At 42.5% G+C, this 9958-nt stretch overlaps 1 protein-coding gene across 6 annotated transcripts in view; it reads left to right on the forward strand.

The window, feature by feature from the left end:
• The first annotated feature begins 2762 nt into the window (after positions 1-2762).
• The window catches only part of SLC5A11 (solute carrier family 5 member 11), a 45671-nt gene continuing 38475 nt past the window's right edge, over positions 2763-9958 (forward strand). For 4 of the 6 annotated variants that reach the window (XM_024123461.2, XM_007105629.3, XM_055090144.1 and 1 more), the window contains exons 1-2: positions 2781-2915; positions 7032-7103. In XM_024123461.2, coding sequence (XP_023979229.1) covers positions 2781-2915; positions 7032-7103 — 207 coding nt within the window. Of the gene's footprint in view, positions 2916-7031; positions 7104-9958 lie in introns of those variants that run through there. The other 2 variants (XM_007105628.2, XM_055090145.1) reach the window with 2 other exon arrangements.

The raw sequence follows: 9958 nt of genomic DNA on the forward strand, positions 1-9958 counted from the left end.
CGGGGCGCGAACCCAGTTCCCCTGCATCGGCAGGCGGACGCGCAACCACTGCACCACCAGGGAAGCCTATCCATCATTTTAATCATAAATTGCTTCTATTTCTCTTTTATAATAGAGTTAGAGCATTGTATTGATTTTTTAAAAAAATTATGTGTGTAGGTAGGTAACACTAACTATGAATTTCATTTCAGTTTTCAGTAAAAGGAATATTACAAAATATTTGTTATAAAAACAGAGGATGGGGCCTCCCTGGTGGCGCAGTGGTTGAGAGTCCGCCTGCCGATGCAGGGGACACGGGTTCGTGCCCCGGTCCTGGAAGATCCCACATGCAGTGAGAGGCCCGCGTACCACAAAAAAAAAAAAAAAAAAAAAAAAAGAATCCGCCTGCCAATGCAGGGGACATGGGTTTGAACCCTGGTCCGGGAAGGTCCCACATGCGACAGAGCAACTAAGCCCGTGAGCCACGATTACTGAGCCTGTGCTCTAGAGCCCGTGAGCCACAAGTACTGAGCCCGTGTGCTACAGCTACAGAAGCCCACTCACCTAGAGCCCGTGCTCCGAAACAAGAGAAGCCACCACAATGAGAAGCCCGCGCACCGCAACGAAGAGTAGCCCCCGCTCGCCGCAACTAGAGAAAGCCTGCGCGCAGCAACGAAGACCCAACGCAGTCAAAAATAAATTAATTAAATAAATTTTAAAATGCTCAATTAAAAATTAAAATTAAAAACATAAAAACGGGATGATATCTGAAGATGATGACAACTGATGTTATCTTTGAAAATTACTGACCTTACAGAATCCTTTGAATGACATCAAAGTCCTGGTATAATGTCTTCATAGCATTATACGAGCCTCAGTGCCCATCTCCCTCCTTCCAATCTTAATACTCAGGCAAGAATCTGATGGTTCCTTAAGCATGACATGCTTTTTCACACCTCAATGTCTGTAGATACTGTTGTCTTGGCCTGGAATGCTCTCTCATACCCGCTTATGCTGTGTAGGACCACCCACTCATTCTTCAAAACCCAGCTCATATGCTACCATCTGGATTTCTCCATGTAAAATTAGGTGGTCCTTACCTCATTGCACATTGTAGAAAATTAGTAATATTAATAATAGCAGCTACAATTTACTGAACACAGCTGTGCATGGCGCTGTTCTTAACACTTCACAGGTACAAGCTCACAGCAATCTATGAAATGTAAACTCTTATTGTCCCATTTTGCATATGGGAATGCTAAGGTTTAGAGAAGTTAGGGAATTTGTCCAAGTTCTCAGGATCGGTAAGTGGTGGAGCCAGCTTGATGACTCCTAAGCTTGAATTCTTAATACCTCTACCTCTATGTACCTCCACTGTATGAAACATCACGTTGTGTTATTATCTGAGTGGGTTTACCCCATTATTGGGGTGCACATCATAGAGGGCAGGACTGAGTTTTTCATTCCTGAACCCCTAGAGGCTGACACCTCCAGAGTGGAGCCATCTTAACACAGGAGTAAGTCAAAGCCCAAATCACTTATAGTAAAAAAATTACCCTTGAGAATTGTATTAGTTTCCAATTGCTGCTGTAACAAATTACCACAAACTTAGTGGCTTAAAACAACACAAGTTCATTATCTTACAGCTCTGGAAGTCAGAAGTTCTCAATGGGTCTTACTGTGCTAAAGTCAAGGTGAGAGTAGGACTGACTTCCTTCTGGATGCTCTAGGGGAGAATCCATTAATTTGCTTTTTCTAGCTTCTAGAAGTCACCTGCATTCCTTGGCTCATGGCCCCATTACTCCATTATCAAAGCCAGCCACATTAGGCCAAATCCGTCTCACAGTCTCATCTCTCTGGTTCTCTCGTCTAATCTCCTCTTCCACTTTGAGGGACGCTGGTGATTGCATTAGTCCTACTCAGATAAGCTCCCTGTTTAAAGGGAAGCTGACTAGCAACCTTAATTACATCTGCAAATGTAATTGTCCTTTGTCATATAACGTAACACATTCACAGGCTCTGGGCATTAGGACGTAAACATCTTTGAGGGGGACATGAGTCTACCCACCACAGGAATCCCTTAAATTGCCCAAGGAAGTGCAATATACTGAGAAATACCTTAAGATACTGGTTCAAAACATGGATTCTGGAGCAAGGTTATTAGCCTTCAAATCCCAGCTCTACCACTTGAACTGTGTTACCTTAGCCAAGTTAGTTAACTTCTCTGTGCCTCTATTTTGCCAGCTGTAAGATGGTATAATAACAACAGTGCCCATTTCACAGGTTTATAAACACTTAGGGTGATGCCTGGCATGTAGTAAGTACTATATAAGTGTTTATTAAATATATGCATTTTTATGGACATATCCAGCAGTGAAACAAGATTGTATTGACTGGCTGAGCCTCTGACAAAATTGCTGGCTTGACTTTCACCCAGTAGTGAGGTACCTGGGGAACAGAGACTGACGCAGGTGTCTTGTTTTTCTCTCACTCCTGGATATGTGGAAGAGGGTGGTGAAACATCTGTACTACTTAAATTGTGTATTCTTTGTATTTTGCCAAGTGAGTGGTTGGATTGGTAAACATTAACTGTAGATTTGACGTGACTTCCTTGTAAATGTTTGCTGAGTGAGTGAGTGGGTGGATGCATCTGCCTTCCCGAGGTTGTCTCCTCCACGTGTGTCCTCTTGCTCGGATGTCCCAAGGAGGCATTCACGGAGAGGGTGAGAAGAGTGGCACCGGGTCCTGGCATCTGACACACATTTGTGCTTCCACAGGGGTGAGAGAGTTCATTCAGGACCATGGAGAGCAGCCCCAGCGGCCCTCAGCCCACGCGGTCAGATCCCCTGGAGGCATTTCCCCAGAGGACTCTGGAACCAGGTGACATTGCAGTGCTGGTTCTGTACTTCCTCTTTGTCCTGGCCGTTGGACTATGGGTAAGCCAGGTCACGGGGAGGGAAAGTGGCTGGGGAGGGGTGAGAGACTAGCTCAAGGTCATACAGTAATCAGAACTTTTATTATTTTTATTTCTGGCCGTGCCACATGGCATGTGGGTTCTTAGTTCCCCGACCAGGGATCGAACCCGTGCCTCCTATAGTGGAAGCGCAGAGTCCTAGCCACTGGACCACCAGGGAATTTCCTAATCAGAACTTTAATATTTAAAGAATGCATTGAGTATCAACTGTGTGTCAAGTACCGTGTTAGGCACTTTCACTCATGTTATCTCATGTAATTTGCACAGGTCGCTATGAAGAACGTACTATTGCTATACCCCATTTTATAGATAAGAAAACTGAGGCTCAAAGAATTTAAGTTCCTTATTCTGTTAGTAAGTTAGGAGAGCTGGGGTTAGAATCCATATCTCCTTCACTTTGAAGCCCATGCTCTTTAAAAAAAAAATATTTAAAAAGTAGTTTTGTTTTTTTAAAGGCAATGAAATAAAAACAACTTAAAATGACACACAGCGAAAAGTCTTACTACTACCCTTCCCTCCACAGGCAACCACTGTTATTAACTTTTTGGTACATTAGTGTATTCTTCCAGAGTTTCTTTAGGTAAATCCAAGCAAATATTAATGTGTATATTTCCCTCATTCTTAAATAGAAGGTAGCTTAATATACATACTGTTTTTTACTTTGATATGTTTCACTGATCAGTGTCTCCTGGATATCTTTTCATATCAGTATATGGAAGCTTCTGCATCCTCTTAAAAGTTGACCAGTACTAACACACCATTGTAAAGCAATTATACTCCAATAAAGGTGTTAAAAAAAAAAGTTGCCCAGTATTCCATAGCTGATCATACCGCAATTTATTTAACCTGTTTCTTGCTGGGGGTCATTTGGACTGTTCCCCATCTCTTAACACTAAAATTTATGCTGGAATAAACAAGTCTTGGACACATTATTTTGGAGGTATACAACTATAATGTAGGATAAATTCCCTGTAGTGGAATCGTCAGGTTAAAGGATATATGTATTTGTAATTATGATAGCTTGTGTCAAATTGCCCTCCTTAGGTTTAGTGCCAATCTGCACAAAATCATTAAATGTATGAAAGTCACATTATCACATACACAGTAACATTGCATTGTCAAACTTTTTCATTTTTGCCAAACTGACAGGGAAACACCATATCTCAATGTACTATCTTATAATGAGTGAGGCTAAAATGAACATCCTTACATATGTTTAAGAACCACTTGTTTCCTTTATGTGAAGTATGGTTTCATATTATTTTTCCATTTTCATTAAGTTCTTGCTTTTATTCTTATCAATTTCTAGGAACACTTTACATATTAAAGAGACAGTAACTTTGGGATAAAGGATAGTGCAGAGGAGGTGCTGCTATCTGATTTTCAGGTCAAATGACTTGAAAACTGTAGCCTACTGATGTGTCCCCACTTCAGTTTGACTATTTGTAGATCATTTCTCTACTCTAACCCCTTAGCTTTCCCTCCTCTAGATCAATCAGGGGATAAAAGTGCTGGACATCCCAAAGACCATGGATCTGATATTGAGATGAGTGAGATGTTGTTAAGGGTCAGGGCTTTTATTTATCTATCTATCTATCTATTTATTTATTTATTTATTGTCACGCTGCACGGCTTGCGGGATCTTAGTTCCCTGACCAGGGATCGAACCTGGGGACCCGGCAGTGAAAGTGCCGTGTCCTAACCACTGGACTGCCCGGGAATTCCCAAGAGTCAGGGCTTTTGAGTCAGACAAGTTTGAGATCAGGATTAGGTGTAGGGGTAGAGTTAGGGTGAGGGTTAGAGTTCCTGGGAATCTATATTTTCACAAGGGACTTGGGAGACTCTGATGTATTACTGGTTTTTGAAGCCATGGATTTAGATGATCCCTTTTAACACAAGGAGTTCTTTACTCTTGCAAAATACTTCCCGTGTCAGGGTTCAGCAGCAATGAGCCATAGTGTCTGTTTTCTATAGTAAGATCATTTGCAGGGATGAAAAGATATCATTTCATGTCATCTCCCATCCAGTAAGACTCCTCTCACCAACACCTGCACCCAGAGGCTGGGAGAAGTTAAACAACTTATCCAAGATCACAAATAGCTACTTAATGGTTAAAATGTCTCTGTTAAAGCACCTTTAATGCCAGGAAGCTCACTCCTAAAGAGCTCTGAAATCAGGCTGACCTGGGTTTGAGTTCCCAGCCTTCTGCTTTGTAGAAATATGGCACTAGATACGTGACTTTACTTCCAAGCCACAGTTTCTTCTTCTGTTAAACTGTCCTGATGACATCAACCTCATAGGAGTTGGTGAGGATTAAAATGAGATGACGCTTCAAAATGCCTGGTATAGTGTCTGTCACATAGTACTGATAATAAATGACATCCATTGTGAGCTATCTACAGCTCATTGTGGCTTGTCTATACAAGCCATGAGTCTAAAACTCAAATGCCTAGGGGGATCTAGTGGGTTATTATACATCTGTGAGGCAGGGAGTGGTAGGGGCTGTGTTGACCTGAAGACTTTATGTCTCCTCTAAGGGCATTCAGATGAAAATCTTCTTAAAAACCGTGGGTCACGTGAGCCATGGCCGCTGAGCCTGCGCGTCCGGAGCCTGTGCTCCGCAATGGGAGAGGCCAGGGCAGAGGGAGGCCCGCATACCACAAAAAAAAAAAAAAACCCGTGGGTCAAACAAAATATATTTGATCTAGATCTAAAAAATAAACAAACTAGTGACTATAACAAAAAAAAGAAGTAGAATCACAGATATAGAGAACAAACTAGTGGTTACCAGTGGGGAGAGGGAAGGCGGGAGGAGCAATACAGGGGTAGGGTATTAAGAGGTACAAACTATTATGCATAAAATAAGCTACTATTATGCATAAAATAAGCTACAAGAATATATCGTACAGGGCTTCCCTGGTGGCGCAGTGGTTAAGAATCCTCCTGTCAATGCAGGGGACACAGGTTCGATCCCTGCTCCGGGAAGATCCCACATGCCACGGAGCAACTAAGCCCGTGCGCCACAACTACTGAGCCTGCGTGCCACAACTACTGAAGCCCGCACGCCTAGAGCCTGTGCTCTGCAACAAGAGAAGCCACCGCAATGAGAAGCCCGCGCACCGCAACGAAGAGTAGCCCCCGCTCGCTGCAACCAGAGAAAGCCCGCGCTCAGCAACAAAGACCCAACGCAGCCAAAAAAAAAATTAATTAATTAAAAAAAAGAATATATTGTACAATACAGGGAATATAGCCAATATTTTATAACAACTATAAATGGAGTATAACCTTTAAAAATTTTGAATCACCATATTGTATTGCTGTAAATTATGTAATATCACACATCAGCTATACTTTTTAAAAAAAATTATTTATTTATTTTTATTTATTTTGGCTGCGGGGTCTTCACTGTGGCATGTGGGATCTTTTAGTTACAGAATGCATGCCGGATCTAGTTCCCCTACCAGGGATTGAACCCTGGCCCCCTGCATTGGGAGCACAGTCTTACTCACTGGACTACCAGCGAAGTCATTTTTTTTTAAAGGACCTCAGAGTTTTGTACCTTTTTAAAAGTTTCTAATTTTTATTTTTTGGCTGAGCCACGGGGCATGTGAGATCTTAGTTCCCTCACCTGGGATCGAACCCGTGCCCGCTGCAGTGGAATCGTGGAGTCTTAACCTCTAGACTGCCAGGGGAGTCTCTCAATCTTTTTTTTAATTATAGTTGAGGGACTTCCCTGGCGGTCCAGCGATTAGGACTCTGTGCTTTCACTGCCGAGGGCCCGGGTTCGATCCCTGGTTGGGGAACTAAGATCCCACAAACCACGTGGCAAAAAAAAAAAAAAAAAGTGAGTAAGATATTTCAGGCAAACAATATCCATGGGAAGTATCGCTCAGGGACCCCTGCAAAAAAACCAAAAACAAACAAAACCCCAAAAACAAATAAACAAAAAAAACCCAAAATAAATTTGATGTCTGAGTCTGGCCTGCTGGACTCCCGGGTTATAATCTGTGGCCTAGACCATTTTGGGATGTGTCTGATTGCTAACATTTCCCTCACCCACCCCTCTTCTTTGTTTCAGTCCACAGTGAAGACCAAAAGAGACACGGTGAAAGGCTATTTTCTAGCTGGAGGGGACATGGTGTGGTGGCCAGTAAGTAGTCTTTGGTTCAATTGAAATTACTTCTCAAAGACTCTTCAAGTGCTGATATTCTGTCTAAACTTTGCTTGCTCAAGACTCTCTGGTTCCGTGTTGTCTGGAAGTCACAGTCTAGACTAGAGAAGGCTTAGCTCCAACTCAAATTTGTTTGAACAAAAAGAATTCATCAGCTCACCTAAGGGAAAAACTTAGGGTTGGTCTGGTTTCAGGTATGGCAGAGTATAGGGGCCCAAGTGATAAGTAGGACCTGGTTTCTCCCTCCGTTTATCCTATCTATCTATCTATCAATCTATCTATCTATCATTAATCTATCCATTATTTATCTATCATCTATCTATTTCTATCTGCTTCTCTTCTTCTGGATGGGTGCTATTCCCAAACAGGCTCAACTTCATGTCAACAAGATGGCGGCCACTGCTCCAGTCCTTTCATCCTCTCAAGTTCCAGCCTAGCAAGGGAAGAGCACCTGCCTCCATGGCAGTATCCCTGGAAAATATACCATCTTTGATTGTGTCTCTTGCCTATCTCTGTGCCAATCACTGTGGCCAAGGTAGTTTGATGTGCTAACTGGCTCATGATGTGCTAACTGGCTCAAGCCTGGGTCACACACTCAGTGCCTAAGCTGTGGGGCATGGAGCCTGCTCTGAGGCATATGTGATGAGAAATGAGAGGGGCCAGACCCTGAAGGAAAACTGGAGAGCATGACAAGGTGGAATGAGTGTTGAGAACATAAATAACAAATACAAAAGCCCAATTAGTATTTTCTTTTCAAGGGTAGCTAAAGGCATTACTAAATACACACATGCACACACATGTGCACACACAACATACACGTGCACACAGACCTCTGCTTCCTGGGCCCTGAGTAGGGGATCAGGAAGAATAATTTTATTCATGATCTCTTAATATAAGTGTTAAATCTTTGAACTAAAAAGAGAGAAGACATCTCCCATTTGCAGGGAGTCCAAAAGACGTAGGATGTAAGATGCAGAGATAACAGGTATATAAGTTTCTGGTCCATGAGATGTCTAAAGACAATGACCACAGTGTCCTCAAAAGATACCAAAAATGAGCTCTGGATTATATATTCAATGAATTCATTTAAAAAATTCCCTGAGGAATATGTCCAGCAGTGTGCCAGACACAGGAGACATTAGTGAGCTCGTCTTCACCGTCCAGGGGCTTGTAATCTAGTGCAGGGTTTCCCAAAATATAGGTAACATGTGCCCCATGATTTTTCAGTTGTGCACAGACACAGCATTAAATTACATCAAATTACTTAGTGAGAACATTATTCCCTTTCCTATTCTCTGTTAATCCTCCTGCTTACATAAAAGAAAAAGTCAAAGTTTGGTACTAATATGGTTTTACCAACCTTCCAGCACTGGCTAATCTCTGTGTTTAAAAGAGAATGCAGGGGCTTCCCTGGTGGCGCAGTGGTTGAGAATCCGCCTGCCAATGCAGGGGACACGGGTTTGATCCCTGGTCTGGGAAGATCCCACGTGCCGCGGAGCAACTAAGCCCGTGTGCCACAACTACTGAGCCTGCGCTCTAGAGTCTGTGAGCCACAACTCCTGAGCCCACGTGCTGCAACTACTGAAGCCCACAAGCCTAGAGCCCGTGCCCCACAACGAGAGAAGTCACCGCAGTGAGAAGCCCACTCACTGCAACGAAGAGTAGCCCCAGCTCGCCGCAACTAGAGAAAGCCTGCGTGCAGCAACGAAGACCCAACGCAGCCAAAAATAAATAAATAAAATAAAATAAAATAAAAATAAAAGAGAATGCAAGCCTCAGGCTAAGTGAATTTGGTCGTCCAGAGAACCTAGCTAGAATTTAATAATTTTTTTTTCATTTTCATTTTATTTGTATGGTTCTCTTCTATGTAGAGCAAGTGATACTGATTTTCTTCTTAAGGCTGTGGATACATACATCCCGTGTGCCACAACTACTGAGCCTGCGCTCTAGAGTCTGTGAGCCACAACTCCTGAGCCCACGTGCTGCAACTACTGAAGCCCACATGCCTAGAGCCCGTGCCCCACAACGAGAGAAGTCACCGCAGTGAGAAGCCCACTCACTGCAACGAAGAGTAGCCCCAGCTCGCCGCAACTAGAGAAAGCCTGCGTGCAGCAACGAAGACCCAACGCAGCCAAAAATAAATAAATAAAATAAAATAAAATAAAAATAAAAGAGAATGCAAGCCTCAGGCTAAGTGAATTTGGTCGTCCAGAGAACCTAGCTAGAATTTAATAATTTTTTTTTCATTTTCATTTTATTTGTATGGTTCTCTTCTATGTAGAGCAAGTGATACTGATTTTCTTCTTAAGGCTGTGGATACATACATATATATATATATATGCATGTACTATTATATTACTAATATATTGTATTAATATATAATACATTGATTAAATAATATGTGATTCATATATATGAGTTAAAGAAGAAGTCAATATAAGGTAAAATATTAAGTAAATAGCAGTGCAGGTGCAGTGAACTTAGAGAAGGCTACAAAGGAAATATTCAGTGACAGTTTTAAGAAATCCTGGTCTAGCGGTCTCTATGATGAGTGATGTTGAGTCCCTAAAATTCAGTAGGAATACAGCAGCCCACCTAAGTATGCCTGCTTTTGCATATGTCACTTCTGGGACCATTTCTCTACTCATCCTCCTTGGATGACCCTTCCCCAGGTCAAGAAGCAAAGGGAAATTTTGGAGCTTTTTTTGCTTTCTTCACCTAAGGAGAATGATTTCACTGTGAAGGAGATGTGGTTAAGAGTATGGGCTTTGGGGCTTCCCTGGTGGCGCAGTGGTTGAGAGTCCGCCTGCCGATGCAGGGGACACGGGTTCATG

The sequence above is a fragment of the Physeter macrocephalus genome, chromosome 14 (genome assembly GCF_002837175.3).
Source record: "Physeter macrocephalus isolate SW-GA chromosome 14, ASM283717v5, whole genome shotgun sequence".
Lineage (NCBI taxonomy): Eukaryota > Metazoa > Chordata > Mammalia > Artiodactyla > Physeteridae > Physeter > Physeter macrocephalus.